Here is a 25272-nt window from a genome sequence, read left to right on the forward strand (position 1 = left end):
GTTAACAAGCATATGGAAGAATGTATTCTGTGCCATGCTGACAGGGGAAAAGAAATAGTCCCCAGAGCAGAAGCTGTGGCAGCGAGTAGGGACTGAGCTTCAGTGACTGAAAAAATGACCCATGGAGACCAAACATAGTGTCCTGAGGAAATGATAGCGAGGGGGATGAGAGGGGGTGGGGGGGTCAGCCCCCATAGAGGCAGTGCCTGTGGCAGCTATCCTCCAATCCTCATAAATTCATTGTAAAGCAGAAGCTTTAGGGTGTGACACAGGAGTTACCTGCCAGTGGCTGCTGGAGGTCTAACTCAGGCCTGTAGAATGGATCTTTTCCTGTGAGAGGATGATACAAGGAGACTGAGAGGCAGCTGCTGCTCTCTGACCTCTCTCCTCTTCCCTCTGCCTCCAGTTTATTTCATTTCATTCCCAATCCACAAGGAATACCTACATCAACAAAGGTTACTTTGCAACTCGTTATGATTCACAGCAGCAGAGGCTCTCACAGAATTGACTTACCCCTTCACCCAGGCCTGGTCCTTAATTATAGCAGGAATAATAAATCCTTTTTTTTTTTTTTTTTAAACCAGTGAGGTTAACTTTGGAGACATTTCATCTATTGTGCCATCAAAGGTACTCACGAATTTTATTTACACCAAAAGTGTAAATCTCCAGACACTGCTGACGATGAATAGGATTTGTGAACTTCTTAGGTATTTGAGTAAAATTGAGGAACTGACTATTGACTTTTAAAATATTTAATATCTTTGATTCAGTTGCTGTAAGGAGGGAGATGAGGCCGGTGGAGAGGATGAAGGCCAGAACTGTCAAGTTCATTACAAAGAAGATCCCTCCAACTCTGTCTCTTGTTTAACAATCAGACCTGAGATTTATTTTGCAGCTCACACAAAATCCAGTATCTTTGAATAGCTCTGGGAATCTTCAACCCAGCTTCCACTGATGAGTCAGGTGGATGGGAGCACAGCTAGCTCCAGCTCCCTTTAGTCTCTGCTTCCAGTCGTATGTTGTCGATCATGATCAGCTTGTGCCCCACTTGGTTTCCCCAAGACCAACTGGCGGTGCTTCCTGCTCTAGTATTATTAGCACCAATTAGCTTCCACAAAGTGATATTTGCTAAAAAGATACAGTATGAATAGAAATTTAATTTTCTGGACCAGGAAATACCAAGTCACTGAGCATCTTTGCCAAGGAGACCCCAAATAGGCCAAAGAGAGTTGACTGAAAAATTACTCAACAACAAGAATTATTTCTTGGCACCCTCTCCCTGGCCCAGACTAAAGCTTCTTAAACTGTGGGTCACTGCCTCATAAGGGGTCACTAAATGTGGGGGTCGCAAAATTATGATTTATTATCAGCAAATTGGTTTACCTATTTTATATGCTTGTAGGCCCCGGGTTACATAAAAATTTCTCACGTGAAAATGGGTCCAGAGCGGAAGTTTCAGAAACCTGGATCCCCCCCCACACACACTTTAAAGCAGTTTCTTCATCCGCCTCCCCTCTCCCAGTGCATGTCCGAACATAGCATTATAACATGGGGTAATGGCGTGAAGATGACCTGTGTTCAAGTACTCCCTCAGATGCTTATTAGGTGAGTGACCCCTGGCTAGCCAATTGACCTCTGTGCCTCAGTTTCTTCATCTGTGAAATGAGGGGACTATGTTTAACGGCTCCTTCGGTCCCTTCCAGCTCTAAATCTGGGATCCCAAGTGTGTATATGGCCAAGTTTGTTGATTTCTCAGTTTGTGAACATGTTTTGATAGAATCTGCTATAGAAAGCTAGAGAGGCTGCCCCCATTCTACAGATGATTAAACAGGGGCTGAAAAGTTAAACGGCTTGTGCAAGTTTCTGAGGAGGGAAAGTGCCGAGCCAATGGGGGAAGACCTGACGGAGGAAGTAGAGGCCAAGGAGGAAGAGGGGTTTGGAGGGGTGGGAGTTGGAACCCGAGCGCCCTTTCCCCTGGCCGGGATAAGTTTCGGGCAGGCCCTTCTAGCGTGTGGAGAGGTCGGGTGAGACTAGGGGCTCGGCCGCGGGGCAGCCAGGGGGGCCCGAGAGCCGGCCGTCCGGACGTGTAGCACGGGGCAGCCCCGAGTGCTTCCGGATCTGAGGCCCAGGCGGCCCGCGGGGGAAGTCTCTTCCCTCCTGGGGCCCTCGATTTCCTTTTCTGGAAAGCAAAGGGGTGTGTCCAGAGGTCCGGGCCCGCAGCCGCATAGCTGCCCCCAGGTGGAGTCCTCGAGCCGTTGCCCCGAGTCCCCGCAGCCGCTGCCACCATGCTGAGGACGCTCCCCCGCGCGCTGCGGTCCCTGGGCCCCCGGGGGCCCGGCTGCGGGCCGGCCCGAGGCTGGGCCTCCCGGGACGCGGCTCCGGGCGCGGAGATCCAAGTGAGCGCCCTGCGAGGGGACCGCGACGCAGGTGAGAGCGCCCGCAGCCGCGCCCCGCCCCCTCCACGCCCGCGGGAGGGGGCGGGAACGCCGTGCGGGGAACTTGGGCTTCCGAGTTGGACCTGGCGCGGCCCCCGACGGGCTTGGGTCCGGCCGCCTGATCTCTGAAGTCCTCTTCCTCTTCTAAATCTGTGTCCCTTTGGCCTGGGCAGAGGGGGGGAGGGGGAGAGGCAGGGCGAGGGAGGGGGAGGGGAATGACCCGGTCCCCGGGTCCTGCTGGGCCGATAGTCCTCGATGTGTGACCTTGGGCCGAGGACTTTACCTCCGCGGGGCTCGGGAACCTCCCGATCCAGCTGCAGGCTGGACTAGGAGAAGGCCCCGAGCCCGGATCCCCATCTGGGTTGTGACAGTGTATCCGCGCTTTCGAAACTTTGTGTCCCGCGGCCTCAGACCGCCAGGCTCCCTACGTCTCGTGTGTGTTCCAGGACCTTCCCGCTCCCTGGATTTATACCCTTGGCTCAGACATCACGACCAAGTTCTAATGTGGTCTGTGCCGGGCACTGCCTGTTCTAAAGCCCTTCCCGGATGCGCTGTGTTCTACCATCCCTGCCAGCTCTGTCGTCTATTCTACGCTCCCTCTCAGTTCTGGTATCTCCTGTTCTAAGTCCCCTCCCAGACACTCCTGTTCTAAGTCCCCTCCTAGTCTGACATTCTCTGTTCTAAGCTCCTTCCCAGCTCTGACATCCCTTTTTCTAAGTTCCCTCCCAGCTCTGACACCCCTGTTCAAAAACCTTTCCCAGCTCTGACCCGTCATCCCTTCCATGTGACTTCTCTGCTTTTAGGACTTTCCCTGTTCTTACACTTTTGTTTTCATCCTCTCAGCTCGGGGATTTTGTGACCCAGGGCCCTCCTCTGCCCTCAAGGATGTTCCCTGTTGTTATGTCTCCTTTAGCTCCTACCTCCTGATTCCTAGCGTGCCCCAGGTTTCCCTCTCTGCACCCCCGTCTCCTCCTCAGTCCCCTCCGCCCTGGACACCCCAGACTTCCCATTCCCACTCCCCCTCTTCCAGCAGATCCCCAGGCCTGAAGAGTGTCTTAGTCCCAAATTTGTCTGGCCCTGGGGGAGGGGGGAGGGACTCCCTGGGGGCTGAGGGGTGGTGCCCAGGGACCCGAGAAGAGCTGGGACTGGCTTGGGAAAGGGCTGGAAGGTCAGGGAGAGCACCCGACCCTGTGCCAGCCATGCCCCGCTGCAGCTGACTGGTACAAACAGCCTGACTTGCGGCATTTGGGGGTAGGGCAGTCCCGCCTCCCAAAGCCGCCCATCACTGGCCGACCAAGCTGGCCACGTGGAGTGGACTTTGCATCCCCTCCTCCCCCCCCCTCCCCCAGTTGCCAGACTGTGGGAGGAGAGAGCTCTGAATAATGAGTAGGGAGATATCGTCTTAAAATCAAAAAGGCAACAAAGCCTCCGCGGGGGTGGGGACTGAGGGGTGCAAGGCTGTATAAAAGGCAGCTGTGGTTGGAGGTATTTACCTGTGGGAGCCTGGGAGCGGCCCCGGGGCAGGACTCGCTCTTCCCAAACTGTCTTCCCCGCCCCCTAAGCACAATACCAGTTACCCAGTGACCCTGAGCGCCTCCCAGCGAGCCTGAGCTCCTCCCACTGACCCTGAGCTCCTCCCACCGAATCTGAGCTCCTCCCACTGACCTGAGCTCCTCCCAGCGAATCTGAGCTCCTCCCAGGGAATGAATGGGGAGCCCAAGCTCCTGGAGTGAGCGCCTGGTGAATGAGGAAAGACCACACAGGAAAGGGAGATGGAAAGCCAGTGGGGGGAGGGGGCGGGATTTTGAAATTCGGAAGGCCCCAGGAGGGGAACGGGTCAGCTCCAGAACTGTGGGGAGACTGCCGGAGGGCTCATGGTCGAGAGAAGGAAGGCGAGCTCCGAGGAGGGAGAGAGCTCATCCAGGTCACCTGCTTTAGTCCAGGGGCTGATGGGAAAGGCCAGGCTGCTTAATGGCGGAGAGGGCAGGACTTAAGTCCAAAAAACGTTCAGAACCAGCCCGGAGGCGAGAACGGAGGGGACCGGATGTTGCTCAGTCGCACTGCCACATGGGACTCTGGGACTCCCAGTTCTAAGCCCCCTCCCTCCTGAGGTCCGCCAAGCTCCTGCGCCCTCTTTCTGACACCGCCCCTCCCTCATTCTCTGCCCTCCCGATTCCTTTTGAGAACCAGACCCTGCTGCAGCTCACCACTCTACCGAGACCTTTCCTAATCCCCCTCCTCTCTAAGGAAAAAAAGAGATCTCGTGGCTAGTGGCAAGTGGGCAGCAGCTGGCAGCAGAGTGTTTGGCCCCGAGTTCGTGTGCATGTCACTTTCCACTTGTTAACTCACTCCAACACAGTAAGGTGGGAGCGCCTAGAATCCCATTTTATAGGGGGGGAAACTGAGGCAGAGGCTAACTGACTTGCCCAGAGTCACATAACTAGGAGGCGTTTGAGCTTCAGATTTAAGAGCGAGTCTTCCCCACACTTAAGCCCGAGCACTCCTTTGTATTACGCCCCCTCTGGAAAAGCTTTCATTCATCTGAATCCTTCTAGGGTCCGTAAACCCCGACTTGGGGACCACTAGGTGGCGCCATAGTGCATAGAGTGCTGGATTCTGAAGTCAAAAGACAACTTTCTGAGTTTAAATTCAGCCTCAAACACCTGTGCGATCCTGGGGAAATCCCTTCACTCGTCTGCCTCAGTTTCCTCATCTGTCAAATGAGCCGGAGAAGGAAATGACCAATCATCCCGATATCTCTGCCAAAAAAACTCCAAATGGGGTCACAAAGAATTGGACAAGATCAAAAAACTGAAGCACCAAAGGCTTGCAATGCCCTTAAATATATTATCTCATTTGAGTCCTGCAACAAACAAACCATTATCCCCATTTTTCCAGTGAGGAAACTGAGGCTGTCACCCAGCTAGTCAGTGTCTAAGGTGGATCTTCCTGATTCCCAGTTCAGCACCTGGAGGCATTTATTAAGCACCTACAAGGTGTTTAATTTCTGAGGGCAAGAAGAAAGGCAAAAACAGTTCCGGCTCTCAAGGAGCCTTGGGTCTAAGGGAGCAGACACATGCAGAGCGGGCCATTGGAAGGGATGATAGGCCTTGACTGGGAGGGAGGGCAGCCAGTGGCTCCATCGCTCCCTCACCGTACAAGCATTTGTTAGTCCCCTCGTGGTCTGGTTTCTATGTGTACCTACCCCTCCTCCCCCGCCTCAGGCAGCCTCGCCAGAATGGTTTTGGTTTTTGTTGTCGTTTGAGCTGTCATTCAGTGTCAGGTGACTCTGTGGACCCCGCTGTCCGTGAATTTTCTGGGCAGGGATGATGGTGGAGCCATCTCCTTCTCCAGCTCCTTTTACAGATGAGGAACTAAGGCAGACAGGGGGAGTGTGCGAGCCTAGGGGAGTGCCCGTGCCTAGGGCTCAGGGAGATGTTTTTCTGAATCCAGGCCTGCTTTAAAACTTGATCGCCTCAGTTTCCTCCTCTGTAGTATGAGGGATTGGACTAGATAATAATGGCTAACCTTTATACAATGCTTACTGCACGCCAGACACTGTGCTGAGCACTTTACAATGATCTTGTTTGATCTCCGAGACCACCCTGAGAGTGCTACTATTATCCCCATTTTACAGCTAAGAAAACAGAGGCTGGCAGAGAAGTGATTTACCCAGAATCCCACAGCCAGGAAGTGTCTGAGATTTAAACTCAGGTTTTCCTGATTTCAAGCCGCTGCACCGCTTTGTGCCTTTAACTCTGATCCTACATCAGCCTCAGCTTTCTCCCCTGGAAGAGAGGGACAATAACGGCTCCCATTTCACCAGATTGATGTGAGGATCGAACGAGCAGAAATCTAGAAATGCTATTTGTTGTTGTTGTTGTTTTTTACTTTTACCGTTGTTATTGTTGAACTCGTTAGTTTGTATCTAGAGTTGAGCGCCCGATGCGCTCCCTTCTGCACTAACGGGCCAGGGCCTGACGCTGCCGATCCCGAGCCCAGCCGGCTCTCTGCTACTGAGCAGTTCCACACGGTTTCAGGAAAGGGAGAAAGTACGAAACGTTCCCCTCCAGCCAAAGGCGCCCTCTCTCCTGGTGCGGACAAGCCCCGGGGACAATGGCTTCCAGTGGAGAAGAGACGGGTGTGGGGCCCGCGGGGTCTCCCAGTCCCTCGCCCTTTCTGTCACTGCCGGGTTCTCCCCCTCCGGGACCCCCGCGGCGTCTCCTGGGTCCCTTTGCCGGACGCCGATCCAGATCCTGCAGCGCTCCTCCCGTGTCGGCTGCTCGTCCCCGGGCAAACCGCTGACGCTTCGTTCTGTGAGGAGACTCGTGGATCTCTTAGGAAAAGGAGCTTCCTCCCAGTGAAACTACAGGTTCAGACCAAACAATATAAAAGCATTTATCTATTTGTTTGTTTTTTGCTGAGGCCGTTGGGGTTGAGGGACTTGCCCGGGGTCACACAGCCAGGAAGTGTTAAGTGTCTGAGCCCACATTTGAACTCGGATCCTCCTAACTTCAGGGCTGGTTCTCTACCCACAGCGCCCCCTAGCTGCCCCAAATAAACAATAATCTCCCACAAACTCCGATATCCAGAGTAAAACTTTAACCGAAGATCGTGCGGGGGTTTGGGGCGTTTACAAACCGCGGCTCACCCAACACTTGGCCGTCACAGAGTCGTTTAGGGCATCTTGCCTCCCCCTCCAGGCATCGTGGAGATTTCGATGAACAGGCCGCAGGCCCGAAATGCTCTGGGCAAAGTCTTTGTCGGCGAGGTGAGTGACCCGGCCCGGGGCCTCCATTAGCGTCTCCACACTCGGGCAGGACCCGCCTGGTCAAACGGGCAAAAAGCAGGCCGATAGGCTGGGGTCAGAGGGCGGGGACCGCGTGACGCACAGGATCTACGGGGTTCCCATCTCCCCCCTCGGTCAGGCGCCCCCTTGGCTCTGGGAACTTAGGGGAGGAAATGGAGGCTGCCCGGTGGAAGGGGGTGGGGGTGGGGGGGACACGATGGAAGCAGCGGCCCGAACCAGCTGACTCTGGGCTGTACCGATGGAAGTGGCTGCTACGAAGAACGATGGTTCCCGGGACTCCTCCCTCCCTCCCTCCAGAGCAGCTCTGGCTCCTGCTTTCCCGGGCCCTCAGCTCCTGTTGGTCAGCTAGATTGTTTCCCTTGTAGCTGTCCGACGCCTTGGAGGAGCTTCGCCTGGACAGGAGCCTCCGAGTGCTCGTGTTCAAGAGCGCTGTCCAGGGGGTGTTCTGTGCAGGTGAGTGACGTCAGGGATGCCCCCAGGTCCCCAGCCCCCCGCCTGGCACCGCATGTGCCATCCCCCTGTCCCCCCGGAGAGAAGTCGCCCGCAGCGCGGAGATCCCGCGCCAGAGAGCGGGCACTGGCCTAGGGGATAAAGCAGAGGTGGCCTTGCCCTAGCAGCCTCCCTGGGGGAGAGCCCCGGGCATCCCTCCAACTGCTCCCAGACTGGGCCCTTCCCCGCCGGGAGAGGTGACTCCCTCCCCCCTTGCGGGGTCCTGAGCACCTCCCCACCCCCGCCCCCACCTCCGGAAGCTCCCCGCCCCGTTGTCTGGGTCCAAGCGCCCCGGCCTTTGGTCAGACGCCCAGAGGTGGGGGGCAGGCCCGGCTTTTGTGGGTACACCGAGTGTCAGAGCTTCTGCCTGGGCCAGCCCGAACTCCCCGCCTCCCTGCCCGGGGCCGTGACTGTTCCTTCTGAGCCCCAGCTCGGCTCCCGGTGGTGTCTCCCTGGCCTTCCTCCCGCTGACTGCGAGGTTAGGATCCCGGGGTCAGCGGGGCTGGGAGCTGGGTCGGAAAGGGCCGCGGACGTTGGGCCAGCCCCCCTCGTTGTCCCGGGCCACACTGTGGTAAGGTCAGGGGGTGAATTTGAACCCAGAGCCTCCAGCACCAGAACTGCTTCTCTTTCCCCTGACTCCAGTGAAGGGACAGCGGTTGGGGGCCCTCCAGATTTTGAATTGGCCACCATTCACGGACAGGGAGGCTCCCCGGCCCCCAGAGGCCCTTCCTCCAGCCTCCCCCCGCAGGCCCTTGGAGCCTCCTGACTCAGGCTGGCCAGAGCCCGCTCCCTTAGCTGGGCGCCCACGGGGGCCTGTCCCAACCCCCCTCCCCGTCCCTCCCTCCCAGGTGCCGACCTAAAAGAGCGCGCGCAGATGAGTGAGGCCGAGGTGGCCGCCTTCGTGCACCGGCTGCGGAGCCTCATGAACCAGATCGGTAAGAGGGGGCCGTGGGAGGGGGCGGGAGCGGCTCACAGCCCCCTGGCCCAGCGCCCCCCACCCCCCAGCGGTCCGCTCCCACACCTGTGAGAGGCCCCAGAACAAGGCTTATTCCGTACACAAGGCGGAGCCAGGGGTCCCATCACGGACCAATAAGCAGCCGCCCAGCATATGCCGGAAGTGAGCCCCTCCCCCTTCGGAGGCAGCCCTCGCCCCTCTGGGACCTCGCCCCTCACCACCTCTTCTGGTTCTGCCCCTGGGGGCCAAGCAGAGCAAGGCCGCTCCCTTGCTCTCCCGTCCTCTGCCCCCGCTCTCAGCTTTTCTTCTCTGGACTAATCTCAGCCCAGCCCAGCATTGGACCATTGGGCCCACGCCCATCCTCTCCAGGGCTCAGTCTGTCCCGCTTAATGGGATGGCAGAACCGTTGCCAGGGCAGCCCACGCCAGCCTTCGAGCTCCCTCCTCCAGGGCCAAGGAGGGAGAGACCCCCCTGCCCCCGGCCGTGGAGTCTTCCTTGTGGGCTCGGCCACTTCCTGGACCACAACTGAAAGAGCAAATTTTTGCAGAATCGGAGCCAGTTAAGGACAGGCCTAAATAGGGTGGGGGAGGCGGGGACCCCGCTCTGGCCGCCTCCATCTCCATCTGATCTCAGGCTCAGCTGATGGAACAATCCTGATCTTGATCAAGGCTGGCATTCCCGGGTCCTTCCCAGAGGCTATTTCTTGTTATCTTCAGGAGCCTCTGGGAGATAAGGGGCATTATTAGCCCTATTTTCACAGAAGAGGAAACTGAGGCAGACGGAGGGGTAGTGACTAGTCTAATTTTGGTGAATTGCTTTTTTTGCTTCTTTTATTCTTTGCTACAAGAGATGGCTACTTGATAAAGGAGGGGAGGGATAGATTCATAAGTTCAAGTGATTTAAAAACCCACCCCTTTGGGATGTAAAATTGTATTTAAAATGAATCAGGAATATGTGGGCAGCTTCTAGAGTATTTACTGGATAACAAGAAGTGATCGAGCTCTTCTCCATTCAGCTGAATCTGCTTGTTTAGAATGAGGGAAACTGAGGCGCAGAGAGCTGGCTTCCCAAGTGCTAGGGCTGGCCTGAGCCCCGGGATCCTTGGCCAGATCCTTCTACGGGCTAGAATCCTTCCCCATCACCCTGCTTAGGTCGGGTTCTAGGCCGGGTCCTTACATGCTCTTGTCCCCACAGCCACATTCCCTGCGCCCACCATTGCGGCCATCGATGGATTCGCTCTGGGCGGGGGCCTCGAGCTGGCCTTGGCTTGTGATCTCCGGGTGGCAGGTATGTTGTCGTCAGAGAGAGCGGTGGGGGCGGTGGGTGGCGGGGAAGGGGGAGAAGCTCCTGCCAAGCCCGACCAGCTTGGAAGAGAGCTTTGTGTGGCTGGAGTGCTTTCCGGCTTTCTGGAAGTCGGGCTCAGGAGGCTCTAGATCTGCAGCTGAAAGGGCCTTCTTAGGCCAAACAGACCCACCTAATTTTACTGAAAAGGAAAGTGAGGCTCACAGGTAGGAAGTGACTCGTCATAAGGTCCTCTGGTTCCAAGCATTTTCTCTTTCTCCCCATTGCATAGATGAGCTGACTGAGACCCAGACATCAAAAGTCACTTACTTAGGGTCACAGAGCCAGTGAATTCGAGATCACTGAGATTTGGGCAGGCTTTTTGCACAGAGATTTCAGACTGCTCATGTGAGCAAAGGGAAAGGCAGGCCAGGGGAGGGAACGGCCTGAAGAAAGGCTCCGAGGTTGGAACAGAGCAGAGAGGTCCTCAAGAAATAGCTCCCAAACACTCTGCCTTGGGCAAAGTGCTGTCCTTGGTGCTAATGTGAAGGGGAGAAAGATCGGGGCTGGGGAGAGGCAGTGTAAGGGATGGAGGGGATGGGTTGGGGAATGGATGGATGGGTGGATGGATGAATGGATGGGTGGGTGGATGAGTGGATGGAGGGGATGGGTTGGGGAATGGATGGATGGGTGGATGGATGAATGGATGGATGGATGGGTGGGTGGATGGATGGATGGATGATGGGTGGATGGATGGATGGAGGATGAGTGGATGGATGGATGTGAGTGGATGGATGGATGGATGGGTGGGTGGATGGAGAGATGAGTGGATGGATGAGTGGATGGATGGATGGATGGGTGGGTGGATGGATGGGTGGGTGGATGGATAGATGGATGAGTGGATGGATGGGTGGATGGGTGGATGAGTGGATGGATGGGTGGGTGGATGGATGGGTGGATGGATGGGTGGGTGGGTGGATGAGTGGATGGATGGGTAGATGGGTGAATGAATGAGTGAATGAACAAATGAATAAATTAATGGAAGAAAAGCCTTTTTTTAAAAAAGTGCTTGACTATGTGCTAGGCACTGGGGCTGAGATCTGGGGATACATACACAAAAATTAAGACTCAACCTGAAATCCATTAGCTTGTTTTTTAAATATATATATTTTGATACTTGTAGCTCAGGACAATTGGCTTCCTTTGTCATCCCATGATTTCTGTTTTATGTAATTAAATAGATGACTCTAAGAAGGGACTTTTGGCTTCTTTAGACTACCCCCGGGCCCGGGACACCAAAGAGATAAAGAGCCTAGAATCATAGGATCCCAGATCAAGAGCAGGAAAGGACATTGGAAGCCATCTCATCTAACTCCCTTTTTTTTTTTTTTTTTTTTTCCCTTTTTCTCTGCAACAACTGGGGTTAAGTAACTTGCCCAGGGTCACAAAGGCAGGAAGTATTAAGTGTCTGAGCTCAGATTTGAACTCGGGTCCTCCTGACTTCAGGGCCGGTGCTCTATCCACTAGCTGCTCTTTAACTCCCTCATTTTTCAGATGGCCCAGGAAAGTGAAGTCTTGTCCACTTGTCTACTTACTAGGAGAAAGTAACAGAGTCTGGATTAGAACTCAGGACTTTGAACTATAGATCCAGGGCTTTTTTTCATATAAGTTCAAGCATCAAACTTGGATCCAGGATAAGTCTCAGTTTCCTGATCTGTAAAATGGAAATAATAATCCTTTCATGATGAGTCTCCAAAGCTAAAGCCTCTGTAAAGTGAGAAGTGTCATAGAAGATGAATGACACTCCAGAAGCCCCTGAAAAGTTGGGCTTTTGCACTGACAGCCGTTGGGTTTGGGGAGGACTTGGGAGCGTGTCCGGGGGAGCGCATGAATGAGAGATGGCGGGAGGCAGGGATATGTCATAGTGGCCATGATGGGGAGGGCATGTTTTTTATCCTCTCCAATCCCTCCCCTCCATATTGTCCCAAATTATACGAGGAAGCCTGGGTGAATAAAGAGTGTGGGGAGGGGAGGGAAGGGAGAAGGGACCTGGAGAGGATGGGAAGGACTTGCATCTTGTCTCCTCTTTTCAATAGCTTCTTCTGCCATCATGGGACTGATAGAAACAACCCGTGGACTCCTCCCAGGGGCAGGTACTTTGGCCCAAGCCCCCCCCCCCCCAAGCCCACCGCCTTCCTCTCTGTCCCCACCCCCACCCTGAATGGGCCGCCTTGGGTCGGGTGTTTGGCCCTCGCTCACCTCTGCGCCCGGATCTTTGGTGATGGGAGGACGGGAGGGACCTAGAATGGGCTGTCACCCCCTTCTGCCCGGCTTCTGGCCCTGCACTGCGACCACACGCGCCGCCCCCCAAGCGCGCCACCTCTGCCTGGGCCCCCGTCCTCTTGCAGGGGGCACCCAGCGCCTGCCTCGGTGCGTGGGCGTGAGCCTGGCCAAGGAGCTCATCTTCACGGGACGCCGGATCGGTGGGGAGGAAGCGAAGGGCATCGGGCTGGTCAACTATGCGGTGCCCCAGAACCAGGAGGGCACAGCTGCCTACCAGCGGTCCCTGGAGCTCGCCAGGGAGATCGTGCCACAGGTGAGGGGCCGGGGGTGGCACGGACACCCCCCTCGCTCCCCGGCCGCGGGCCCTTGGGAAGCATTGCTGGGGTCCCAGCTTTCCCTGCGCCAGACATTCTGGCCAGCGAGGGAGGAGCGAGAATGAAGGGCTCTGGATCTAGGCCAAAGGCCTAGAACCTGCGGAGCAGAAGCTCAGGCTGCTGAGGGACTTGGCCCCGGGGGGTAGAGGGGCAGAGGGGGGAGGGGGCAGAAGACCCGGCCAGCAGCCATGGGGAGCCTAGCTTTGTGCGGACTCTGGACCCCCCCAGGGGTGGGGGAAGTTAGCGTCCAGCTGGATGAATGGGGAAGAGCCCCACCGGCAGCTGTTCGTGCCTAGGGCCCCTCAGAGGCGGGGAAAGTTGCCCCCCCCCACCAGATGCCCCCTGCAGGGTCTGGGTTGCCAATGGAGGGCTGGGATGGGCAACTCCCCCACCCTCGCTGCTGCTCATCAGTCCCAGGAGAGCCCACGCTCTCGGAGGGCAGGAACTTTCTCACTGTGTGTGACTGGCGCATGATAGGTGCCTTTCCTTTGTCCATTGGCTGCTCCATTAAATAAGAGCCGCAGCTCTCTCAGGCCCCTTCCGGCTTTGAAGCTCCGCCCAGTGGGAACCGAGAGAAATCCAGCAGCCCGGGGAGCTTTCTGGGCCAGGGGCTGGCCCGGCTTAGCCTGCGGTGACCCGAGCCTCTTTCTTTCCCCACGTAGGCCCCCATCGCGGTGAGAATGGGCAAAGTGGCCATCGACAAGGGGATGGAGGTGAGGAGCGGGGGCCGGCGGTGACTGAGGGGCCGGGGCTGCGAGCACAGACCGGAGGGAGTCCGAGGGAGGGCCGCGGTGGGGGCAAGCTGGCTCTTCCCTGCGTGACTTTGGACAGGTCCGTTTCCGGGCCCCCACCGTCACTACCGGAGGTAGAACTAGATCAAGGCTTTAATTCGTAAATTTCTATTTTTTGCAAGGCGGTTGGACCGGCCCAGGTCCCACAGCCAGGAAGTGTCGAGCTTCTGAGGCTGGTTTGGACTCGGGTCCTCCTGACTATCCACTGCACCGCCTACTTGCCCGTAGATGAATGTTTCTTAACCTTTTTTCTGTCCTGTCCAGGACTGACACAGTACGGCGGGTGAAACGATGGCCCCTTCTCAGAATAATGTTTATAACGGCATAAAATTCGAGGATCACAAGGGAAACATTTTATTGAAACATAGTTATCCATATTAAAAATCAAAGAAGGGGCAGCTGGGGGGCGCAGTGGGTAGAGCCCCAGCTCTGAAGTCGGGAGGACCTGAGCTCAAATCCGGCCTCAGGCACTTTTCACTTCCTGGCTGTGGGACCCTGGGCAAGTCACTTAACCCCAATTGTCTCAGCAAAAAAAAAAAAAAAAAAAAAAAAAATCAAAGAAGTTCATGTCCCCTGAGGTAAGAGCCAGAACTAGAGGGACTCCAAGGCCCCTCACTGCTCTGTCTGATCATTCGGTTCATGAGTAAGACGGGGCCTCCTTATGGGATGTCTGCCCTGGCCCCCACTGGGGGTGGGGGGGGAACCAGCCCTTCCTCTCGGCTCCTGGCCGTTTCCCCCTCTTCGTGAGGGAGGGCTCTGCCCTGACCCCCACTGGGGGGGCTGCGTGTGGAAGTGGAGAAGGCCTTTGTCAGGGTCCCCGTCTCCGTGAGGGAGGGCGCTGTGTGAAAGCCCCAGAGGATCAGCGGGATGGGGAGGCCGGGAGAAAGTAGGTCGCCCCCCAGCCCTGTTAGAACCAGGCTGGGCTCCGTGACTCCAGGTGTGGGTGAGGGGCTGTGGGAAGGGTGAGGGACAGCTAAGTGCCCCAGTCTGTGCCAACCCCTCCGGGGTAACCAAGAGTCTTCCTGCTCTGGAGCCCGATCACGGCTTCCCGCGGGGAGCGTCAGCCGGCCTACGGGCCTGTATCTGTGCCGGGCGCTGCCGTGGGCCCACAGCCCCCCTAAAGGGCAAGGTGCCCTGAGCTGGCGGCACCTGGGCCTCCCTCAGAGCCAACTTGGCCACCCGGAGGGCCTGGGAAACGTCAGGGCACGAGGAGGAGGGGCTGCCGGGCCATGGCGCCGAGCAGATCAGAGCTGGCCTTTGAGCCTCTCCCTCTGACGGGGGCCCGGCCCTTCCCCCTCCGTCCTCAGCAAGGCCAGAGGGTGGAACACGGCGGGACTTCTGTGGCTCCCTGGCCCAGGACCCCTTGGCAGTCGGGCTGGCCGAAGCCGGGCTCCCCTCCTCATGCAGTTTGTGAAAGAAGCCAATAAAACACATGGTTACAAAGGACTCAGTTCTACTGAAATACATGCAGGGTTTTGAAAAAGCTCCCTGGCCCCAGGTTATATATTATTGGTTATAATATATTAATGTATTATTTAAGTATATTACATAATAATATAAAATTATAATACACATAAAATATAATCGGTCAGTCCCTCCGCTTCTCCTTGTTCTAAGGACAGAGTCCCTTGTGGCAGAGTTCGGGCTGTTTCTCCCCGCCTCCCCCCCCCCCCCCAGTCTTCTAGAACATCTCACGGTTCTACTTTCTCCCCCCCCACAGGTGGACATCGCCTCTGGGATGGCCATTGAAGGGATGTGTTACGCCCAGGTACGTTGGTGTTTGGGGCTGGGCGTGAGTCCTCCCCTCTCCCCCACGGCACAGCTGGGTGACTTCAGGGAAGTCACTCCCCGTACTGGGCCAGGGTTCTCTGCTCTCTGCCGAGGACGGTCCGGAAGCACGGGGGGAACCTCCCGCCCATGGGGACTTTCCCACAGTGAGAGCTGGGGGGCTGTCCTTCCCTCGGGCTCACTGGCTGCCAGCCGCCCTTTGTCCCTCACACAGTCCGGGACCCGAAGGCCTCGGTGGCGGAAGGCGGCCCTCCCACAGCTCACGGCTGCTTGAGGAGACTTGGCTGAACTAGCCCAGGCTCAGGGGGCCAACAGAATGTTCCAGGCGTTTTCCCATCAGGACCCTGGTTCAGTCTACCACCCGAGGGGGGAAACCTGATCTGCTCTTCACCACCAAGGTCCCCGTCACCCAGGAGCGACTGCCAGCCTGGGGGCTGGAAGGGGGGTGTCAGGAGGAGCAGCTCTGGGGGACTGCCTGTGGGTCTCTGTTTAACCCCACCCTCCCCAGACATGGCTGCAGGGATCCGGCCACGTGCCTCCCCCGAGCCGGGGCTGGCTGGGAAAAATTACAGCCTTGTGGTTTTTTGCAGAACATCCCGACCCGGGACAGGCTGGAGGGGATGGCGGCTTTCCGGGAGAAGCGGCAGCCCCGCTTTGTCGGCGAGTGAGTGTCAGAGGCGCGTTCGGGAGGTGACGGCCCCCACAGCCGGGGGTCTCAGAAGCACAGCCACCGTTCTCCCCTCGAGCCTCTCGCCTGGGTCAGGGACTGCCGGGCCTTCGTCCATCTGCAGCCTTGCCTTGCCGCTCCTGCAGAGCATCCTCAGCCTCCACCATATCCTCACCCTTCCAGGGGCTGGGCCTCCACCAAATCCTCGGCCTCCGGGCCCTGCTGATGCGGGAAGACCTCAGGAGCAGGAGAGGCTCCGGTCCCCTCTCCAGGATTCTCTCTCTCCCCATAAAGCAGGGGATTGAACTAACCTGTCAAAATGAACTAGCAATAATAACAAGCGTTGGTGTCGCACTAAAATGTGATCTCATGACCTTCACAACCACCTTGAGAGGTGATGTTATTATTGTACCCATTTAACAGATGAAAAAACTGGGGCAGGGAAGGATTATCGAGCTTGCCCAGTCACATGACCAGCAGTTGTCTGAGTAGGATTCAGCCACTGTAGCCTCGGGCCTCCCTGCCTCCGGCTGACAGAGGCTTCCTGGCCCAGGCTCCCACAGCCTGGCTCCCTCCGGCCCGGGGGGAAGCTTTCTCAGCCCCGCTGCCCACGGCTACTCTTGGCCGGGAGTGTCGGGAATAGAAAACGGGGCTGTAGGCAGGGCCAAGTCCTGGGCGCCGCCCCTGGAGGCCGGGGGGGGGGGGGGGGGGGGGGGGGGGTGGAGCACCCGGGGAAACCCTTCTCATTCTAGGAGCCCCAGGGCCGGCAGAATCCCGTCGGGCTCCCCCAGTCCCGGGACTTCTCCTCGGAGCCCCCCAAACTCGGAGGCAGACGCCGCGGCGTTGTCACTGCCCCGACCCCGGGCAGCCCTGGCCTTCCCCGAGACCGAGGCCAGAGCCGCTGGGGAGGTGTGCCCGCTCCCCCAGCTGCCGCCATAACCTCCCTGAGCCCCCTCTGCCCTCCCCGGCCTCCTGCACCTCAGGGCCCCCGCGTCACGGCCGCCACGTCTAGAATCCTCCCCCTCGTCTCCGAACCGGGGCTTCCTTTCGCTCCCAGCCAAGGCCCTTCCTCAGCCCCTCCCCCTCTCCCCCAGGTCACCTCCAGTAGGGCTGGATCCTGTGACCCCCTCGCTGAGGGGGGGCGGGGGGGAGGCAGGGACTGTTTTCCCCGGGGCTTACCCGGAGCCTGGCGCATAGTAGGCACTTCACAGATGCTCTAAACCCGACTGGACCAAACCAAAAGACCAAAAAAAAAAAAAAAAAGCCGCGGCGCGAGAGCAAAGCTGGGAAGGGGGCGGCTTCCCCGGAGCGTCACGTGCCGGGCGTGATCCCGCCGGGAAGCTCCGGAGGCTTACGGAGGAGGGCAGGTCCCACCGTGCTGGGCCCGAGGCGCCGGACCCGGAGCAGAGCCGGGCCGGAATCCCACGGGCCTCAGGAAGGGCGGGCGAGGAGGCCTGTGCCCGGCAGCTCCCCGGCAGGGGGAGGGGACAGCAGCGAGGAGACCCGTGGGAACCGTGGCAGGGCTTCGGGACCCAAACGTGGAGACGCAGGTGCCCGTGAGCCCCGGAAAACCTGGTGCTGCTCAAAGCAATCCAACAGTTCTTTGCGCGGGGGAGCCCGAGGATGGTGTCAGGGCCGGCCCAGGGCCCAGCTCTGGAAAACAGGACTCCTCGACTGTCCAGGGAAAAGGCGACAAGGGCCTGGGTTCCTGGGGAACTCTGGCCTTTCCCAGCCCCGCTGCAGCCTCCCACCGGGCGGGTCAGTCAGTCCTCTGGGACGCCGTTCAGGTTTCTGCAGCACGGCTCCCCGGGTCCCCCCCCCCCCTTATCAGTCCTTTGAACGGATCTTCCTCCGGGTCACACCCTTGGGGGGAGGGGCAGGCCCGCCCTTGGCCACTTTCTGCCACGGCCGAACTGCCATCTGGCTACCCCGACTGCCCTCACCTCTGGGCCGCGATCCTCGGGTCTCTAAGCCTCCGTCTCTGCCCATCCCGCCCCCGTTACCTCACACCGGGAGTCCCAGTTGGGAAACAAAATATAAAAACCAGCGTGTCCCGACGCAGCGATCGGGGCAGGGCGGGTGTGGGTGGGGCAGGCCTGTGCAAGTACTGGGGGGGCTCCACAACTCTACAGCTAAGGAAACCGAGGCAGACATTGACTGGTCCCCGCAGGGACAGGCCGGACTCGGCTTCCGGACCGCAGGCCCAGAGCTCTCCTGCATCCCAGCGCCTAAAACACCCTCCGCTCCCCGCCCCGCCCCCTTGTGCGGGGGCAGTCATCCTCCAGGCCCAGCCTGTCACCCCGACACCATGTAACAACCTTCTCGTTCTGGCCTTGTTCCGGCCTTGTTCCGGACACAGCCCCCAATGGGCGGCCCCCCACCTCAAGCCTGGACTGCTGCTAGAATCGCTGGGGGAGGGGGCGGCTGCTCACCTTGTCTCCCCCCACTCAAATAAGCTTCCTCAGTGACCCGTCTGATCCTGGTCCCTCTGAGGGCCCCTCACTGTCCCTAGCATCAAAGCCCTGCACCCCGTGGTATCTATGGGCCTGCTTCTGCGGCCTTCCTCCTCCTCCTCACAGCGTGGCTCTGTCTCCGGGCTCTGCGCTCCTCCTTGTCTGTCTCTAGCACCAGGAAAGCTTCCTCCCATCCGGCGTCCACAGCACAAGTCAGGTACCCCCTTCAGCAGGTCTTCCTCACCTTCCCAGGAGTTCTTCTCCCTATTCCTCCAGCACTTCTCAATTCCCTCCCATTTACAGTTTGGTTCTCCCTGTAACCCTCCCCTGTTCTCCTCTCACTCATCCTATACACGTGCGCGTGCACACACACAGAAAAGGAGAAAAACATTTCAGACTCAAAATGAAAAGACCTGATCCACAACTTGGAACTCGGCCCCAAGGGCGGTCACACTGTGCATGCCCTCTGCCCCAGCAGGGCCATTCCTGGGTCTGTATCCCAAGGGACCAGTGGGAAAAAGCCCGTGGGCAAAAATGTCTGTAGCAGGTTCTTCTCGTGATAGCAAAGAGCTGGAAAATGAGTGGATGCCCATCAGTTGGGGGACGAGTGAAGAAGCTGTGGTAATGGAGGTAATGGATTATTATTGTTCTGTAAAAAATGAACAAGGACTGTGCCATGATCAGCTGAGAGCGCCTTGGTTCTTCTCAGTGATCCAAGGCTATCTCAATAAACTTCATGACAGAAAAAATGACGCCATTTGCATCCAGAAAGAAACGTGGAGATGACTGAATGTGAATCAACACATGCTACGTTCCCTTATTTTTTCTCGTGGTTTTCCCTTTTTGTTCTGATTTTTGTCTCCCAACATGATTTATGAAGAAATGTATATTTTAAAAGTTAATATACATGGATAACCAGAAAAAATTCTTTAAAAAATACCCACTCCAGCTTTAGACTGGAGGCTGTGAGGCCTCTCACCTCCCATCACCTCAAAAAAAACCCCAAACCCCAGACCAAACCTGCAGCACGTCCTGTGTGGGGCTCCCACATCCAGAGATGGGGAGGGATATCCTTTTGGTCGTACTAAGCCAGCTGCCTCAGCTCTTGTAGGTCTGTCTGCACTTCAGTATCCACCACATTCAAAAGCAAAACTTCACTAGATAAGTTCACTCCAAACCTGTTTCCCCAAACAGAAAATAATTTTCTCTACCTCACAGGGTGGCTGTGAGGATCAAACAGGCCATTTGTGAACCCACGGGGCTTCACACAAATTGGCCACTTACAAGAAACTGGAAACCGAGGGAATGCCCTCAGTGGGGGACGGCCAAATAGGTGATGGTACATGAGTGTTATGGAATGTTATTGTTCTGTAAGAAACGACCAGCAGGATTTCAGAGAAGCCTGGAGAGACTTACAGGAACTGATGCTGAGGAAGTGAGCAGAACCAGGAGATGGTTATACATGGCAACAAGATTATACGATGATCAGTTCTGATGGACGTGGCTCTTTTCAACAATGAGATGATCCAGGCCAGTCCCAGTGATCTTGTGATGGAGAGAGCCATCTGGGCCCAGAGAGAGGACTATGGGGACTGGAAGTGGATCACAACATAGTATTTTCACTTTTTGTTGTTTACATTGTTTTCTTTCTCATTTTTTTCCTTTTTGATTTGACTTTTCTTGTGCAAGAGAATTGTGTAAATATATTTGCCTATATTGGATTTACATATATTTTACCACGTTAAACATATATTGGATTACTTGCCCATCTAGGGAATAAGTGGGGAGGGAGGGGGGCGGGGAAGAATTGGAACACAAGGTTTTGCAAGGGTCAATGTTGAAATATTATCCTTGCCTGTGTTTTGACAATAAAAAGCTTCACAGAAAAAAGGAAGTATGTTTAACATGATTGTACGTATATGACTCATATCAAATTACTTGCTCTCTTGGCGGGGGAGCAGGAAGAGAAAGAAAAAAGTAAAATTCAAAATGTTATAAAAATCAATGTTGAAAAGTAATTAGAAAATTGACTTGCAATTAAGTAAAAAATAAAGAGGAAAAAAATTGGCCACTTAGATGTTTATTTCCTTCCCGTTATTATGTTCCATAGTTGGTTTAGCATTTCCCAATTCTTTGCCATCACAAAGAGATACTGCTGCATCTTACCAGTGGCTTCTGAGATACAAGCCTAGGAATGGAATCTCTGGGCCAAATGATAGGGACCAATCAGTCACTTTGTTTTCATAAATTCAAATGGCTTTCCAAAATGGCTGCCTATGTTGATCACCATCAACAAGCCCCTCCAATAGTGACTGCGTCCATCTTGCCATAATTGTCAATTTGTAGAGAGATCTGATGAAGTGACAAGAGTTTGTGAGAGCAGGAGATGGACCGGGAATGAACGAGCAGGGAAAATGGAAATCGGCTTGCAGGGATGGGCGGGGGGCCACAAGGCAGCCCCAGTGACCTGGCAGGATAGCCCTGTGGCTCTGGCAGAGTCTGATGGAGGAAGGCCAGAGTGGGGAAGACGGCCGGCCTTGGCCTAAGGTGCCTGGGAGCCTTAGAGAGGGGAAGAATGGCTGAAATCCAGCCAGCCAATAACTGGGTGGAGACTGCACGTGTGAGGACTGGGAGACAGAAGGTTCCCAGATTAATCCAAAGTCTGCAGGGACTTTGGAGAATCAAGACCATTAAACAAACCTGAGTTTACGTGGGGAAAGGGAAGCCATCTCGTCACTGAAGGCCACGTCCAGTAAGAAGACAACATCAGACCTGGTGCTTGTTGGCTCAGGAGCCAAGGAACGGGGAGGGACGGAAAGTGGATGGGGTGGGGGGGGGGGGGGGGGAAGGGTCGGCGGACAGCCCACCACCATGGATTGTGAGAAGGAAATGAAGGCCTTCAGTCCTGACCAGGAGTAAGGGGGAGCCCAGGACCTAACTGCCAACCACCTTCTCTACAAAGTCTGATAGCAAGTCCTGGTCTAGCGGCCTGGGAAACACAGCCAACTCTTTTCTGCCCCCCTTTCCCACCCCACCCCATCCCCACTCCGTCTCGGTGTGGGCGAAGACATAAGAACAAGGACAGCTGGCATTTCTGTAACACTTTAATGTTCTTCACAACAGCCTTGTGAGGTAGGTACTGCAAGAAACGTCCCCATTTTATAGATGAGGAGACTAAGGCTCCAAGAAACTGGGGGATTTGCTGAGAGTGCCGGTTAGGAGAGGTGGGGCTGGAGCTCGAGCCTCTCTAAAGCGGCAAGTCCCACTTTGACCCAGCTCTCCTACCTGAGTCCTTCATTGAACACAGCCTTTAAAGTTCAACAAAGATGAAATATCACCAAATCTTAAAAAGAAACAATTAGTTCCTTGTTGACTTTGGCCCTTCTGTATTTTTTTTTTAAAACCAAGACGCTATTAAAAAAAAATTTTTATTAAAAAATGAAAACCAAACAAAGGTCCTATTTTCTAAAGTGACATATTTACCGTGACTTCCCCAAGACCCTTCAGTCCAGGACCAGTCCTGGAATGACCTGGGAGTCAGGTCTTTAAGGTGAAATGTGGGGTCCCCCGCCCAAGTCCCTGCCCAACTACTCCCGGGACTTCCCCCACCCTCCTGGGTGCCACCTGGGCCCTCCCCCACCCTCTGACAACCAAGCAAACAAACGGAAGCTGGGAAACAAGTCTCAGTCTCCACGTGGGCTGGAAACCAACAGCCTTTTAACAGGCACTTTCCATCGTGGCCTTGCAAAGAATAAACAATAACATTCAAAAATATTCTTTTGGCTCCAGCTCAGGAGTTTGTCAGCAGAGAAAGCCGGTGGCTCTCTTTCCTCCAAACAGCCACGAGGGTCAGAAGGGCATTCCCGGCCCCGGAATCATCTGACAGCGATTCCCGGCTGTGCCGAAGCCATGCTGAGCCACCCCTCGGTGAACCTGGACAATCAATGATCAAGGTAAGCTGTCTGGCAACTCACAAACTCAAAGGCAGCATCCCTTAGACATTCAATCGAAGGCAGGCAGGTGAGAAGGCAGAGGGTGAGAGCTCCGCGGGAGCCTCCTTACGTCTGCAGAGGCCTCTTATACCCGGGGGACTTCTTGTAGCTCATAAAATGCATGTGAAAGTCTACAAGGATGGACGTGGCGATCTGCTGCACGTGGGGCTCGGCCTGGCTCTGGTCCCGGATGTCCTGCAAGAGCTGCAGCCCACCCTCCTCGATGAGCATCCTGCAGTACTTGGTCGCTAGAAAGGCCGACAGAACGACAGTGAGGGAAGGTGGCGGTGGGTGCCCCGAGCCCAAGGGCAGTTGGGCTTGCTTAGGACTGCCTTACTCTACTGCTGCCAACTCAACTACCCATTTTGGAGACTTTTCTTTTCCTGCTTCACTTTGTGGGGGGAGAGAACAGAAGCCAAGAACTGAGCCAGCCAGCCCTCGGCCGCCCGGTTACTCTTCTCCATTGAAGAGAGGGGCCCAGTCTTCCACTGCGGGCAGGACCAAGGCCCATTTGCTGCTGGGTACCAATGACTGTAGGAAAGAGGGGGGCTGAGGCCTCTTGCAAGTCAAATCGCCCTCTCTCAAGCTGGGGGCGCCCTTCTCCAGTCCCCCAGAGGTCCTATCCCTTCCCTCCACGCTCTTCCTCTACTCAGCTTCCTTTCAGAGAGCAGCCTGAGCTCATTGGCTGGGGACAGGCTCTAGAATACTCTCTGTTTTCATCTATTTGTACACCTTGGCGTCATCTCAAATGCAACCCAGGCACTGGTCCCCGACCTTGGAGTCCTCCCCATCCCATATATCCAGTTCGGGGTGAAATCCCACCCCCTCTAACTCCCAAACCCAATGGGAGCCCTCCTCTCTGTTCCCATGGAGCCTAGATCACGGCCTTCCAAAGGGGATTTTCCCCAAGTATAGCTGACTTTATGACTCTCCTACTCAACAACGCTGGCGGCTCTCTATCACCCCCACCATTAACTTCAGTCCGTCACGTCTGGGCCCCAACCTCTCGGTCCAATGTCACTGTGGATCATTTCCCTCGGGCACTTAGACGGAACCCAACTGGCCATTTCTATGCTTCGCATCACACACAGAACTCCTGCTCTCACCTCTTTTTCTCGCTTTAAGATGTTGCTCAAGCATCCCCTTCTGCCCAAGGCCTTCCCCCACCATTTTAACTGCTTTGCAGTCACTTCCTATTTCTGCTAGACTCATTTACACGCCATCTGCCCTGCCATTAGAATGTCAACTCTGCAAGCAGGGATTGTTACTGAGTCCCAGTAACTACTCAGGGCCAGATCCATAGGAAGCACTTAATCAACTCTTTGCCATTACTGATTTTTACGCTCATCTTTTAAAAATGTAAGCAAGCTTTCATCCCCTCTGACAACTGCAATCATCCAGTTCTTCCTACATGGGGCTGCTAAACTAATATTCCTACAACACAGGTTTGACCATGTTACGCCCCTCTGCCGAGAGTTTCAATAGCACGCTACGGTCTCAGTGGAACCATCCCCTGTTCAGGCTGGCACTGCCACAAGCTGGTGTTTCTCAAGCTTACTGCATGCTATTCATCCTTTCAAGCAAGGAAGTTCCATCTGGTCTGATCCCACCATTTTCCAGGCCTGTGCCTATGGACAGACTCCCCATCCCCATGTCTAGAGTAAAGCTCTTTCTGAGCCCTGACTCCTTCCTATCCTGCCCACCCCCAACTGCTAAACATTTCTTCCTCTTTAATTTTTTAAGTATGGAGGTAAGTAAGCAAATGTTGCATCTGGTGGTCACCCCAGCAGGATACGAGATCCCTGTATACAGAGTCCATTTTGTTCTTGTCTTAGTATTCCATTTACTAAAAACCAACTTTGCTATCCCCACTTTCCTTTGGCATTTAGCCCATTTGGCCCGATTCCCTTCTCTGATAAGTCATGGTGAAGTTCTTCCTAGAGAGATTCTGTTATTTAGACCACCAGATCCCCACAGCCACAGATCAGGGAAGAGGTGTTGGGGGCTCCTCAGCTTCTCTCAATTGCTCCCCCCTCCAAAATGGCGTCCTGGCCCCTTGAGTACGTACGGTTCTTGCTGCAGACGTGATGCATGGCCCACAGCGCCCAAAGCTGAACCTCAAAAATCGCGAAGTTGCTAAGTAACGGAAAAAAGGATTTGAAGGACCTGTGGATTCCAAAGGAAGACATTTAGAAATCGGGCTGACACCTGGGGACGTGGCCATTATTTCTGTGCCTCTAGTGCTTGGCTCTTAGGAACCCGATAACCAATGACCATCGTCAGAGTACAGATGAAAGGGATGTGGCCTGTGTCTTGGAGCCTTAAATACCGAGCTCCTTGGGGGGAAGCAGGGAGAAAAGAGGCGAACGTCCCGAGGGCTCACCTGTAAGTCACCAGCGCCACCATCTTACAGCTCGGACTGGGCCACTTCAGCACCGTCGTGTACTGCAGGGATGAGAACGAGCCCCGGTCAGCCTGGGGCCGGGAAGGGCAAGGCCACAATCCCACCAGGTAAAAGGAGTGCTCCCTACCAGGTCATCCAAAAGGACTCTCCTCCGGATGCTGCTCAGCGTCCACGCCTGCTCCCCCAACGAAGTGAGATGGGAAATGATTCCTGCTGCAAAGTAGCTCACTTCCATCTCCACGCTGTGGAGTAACCGGCTCACATGGCTCATCAAGCTGCTCACCATCAGCTCAGAGGATAACTCCTTGACTTCGGCAACATTATTCTACAGGGAAGACAGAGCCACAGAGCTTGGGAAGGGTGAGGAAAGGCGCAGGAGCAATCATGAGCTTCTCGATGTGCGCGCCCCCTCCCCCCTCATGCCATGGACTGGACTTACTACCATATCAAGGGAGGCACATCAAATGGAGTAGAATAAGTGGCCACTCAGATCCACAAGCCGAGGCTGAAGCTGGAGAACGTAAATCTGCAGGGCCATTCAGAGCATGGC

At 55.7% G+C, this 25272-nt stretch overlaps 2 protein-coding genes across 2 annotated transcripts in view; one reads left to right on the plus strand and one right to left on the minus strand.

Moving 5' to 3' along the window:
* Positions 1–1967: 1967 nt before the first annotated feature.
* On the plus strand, positions 1968–16258 carry ECHDC2 (enoyl-CoA hydratase domain containing 2). Its single transcript, XM_051999675.1, has 10 exons — positions 1968–2427; positions 7139–7206; positions 7611–7698; positions 8583–8669; positions 9884–9976; positions 12067–12123; positions 12379–12566; positions 13290–13340; positions 15139–15186; positions 15797–16258. Exons 1-10 carry the CDS (start codon positions 2286–2288, stop codon positions 15872–15874), a joined length of 900 nt encoding a protein of 299 aa, XP_051855635.1. The 5' UTR covers positions 1968–2285; the 3' UTR covers positions 15875–16258.
* Positions 16259–21412: 5154 nt separating this feature from the next.
* Positions 21413–25272, minus strand: part of ZYG11A (zyg-11 family member A, cell cycle regulator) — a 31846-nt gene continuing 27986 nt past the window's right edge. The window contains exons 11-14 of the mRNA XM_051999676.1: positions 24850–25047; positions 24702–24763; positions 24387–24484; positions 21413–22566 (exon numbers count right to left, since the gene is read on the minus strand). Coding sequence (XP_051855636.1) covers positions 22385–22566; positions 24387–24484; positions 24702–24763; positions 24850–25047 — 540 coding nt within the window. The 3' untranslated portion in view covers positions 21413–22384. The remainder of the gene's footprint in view (positions 22567–24386; positions 24485–24701; positions 24764–24849; positions 25048–25272) is intronic.

This window comes from Antechinus flavipes, chromosome 4 (genome assembly GCF_016432865.1).
Source record: "Antechinus flavipes isolate AdamAnt ecotype Samford, QLD, Australia chromosome 4, AdamAnt_v2, whole genome shotgun sequence".
Lineage (NCBI taxonomy): Eukaryota > Metazoa > Chordata > Mammalia > Dasyuromorphia > Dasyuridae > Antechinus > Antechinus flavipes.

Excerpts from the sequence above, each read along its gene's own strand:
- ECHDC2 (XM_051999675.1), top strand. The coding sequence starts at position 2,286 with ATGCTGAGGACGCTCCCCCGCGCGCTGCGGTCCCTGGGCCCCCGGGGG. Across the intron at positions 7,699-8,582 it reads CCAGGGGGTGTTCTGTGCAG|GTGCCGACCTAAAAGAGCGC; the intron begins GTGAGTGACGTC and ends CCTCCCTCCCAG. Across the intron at positions 13,341-15,138 it reads CCATCGACAAGGGGATGGAG|GTGGACATCGCCTCTGGGAT; the intron begins GTGAGGAGCGGG and ends CCCCCCCCACAG.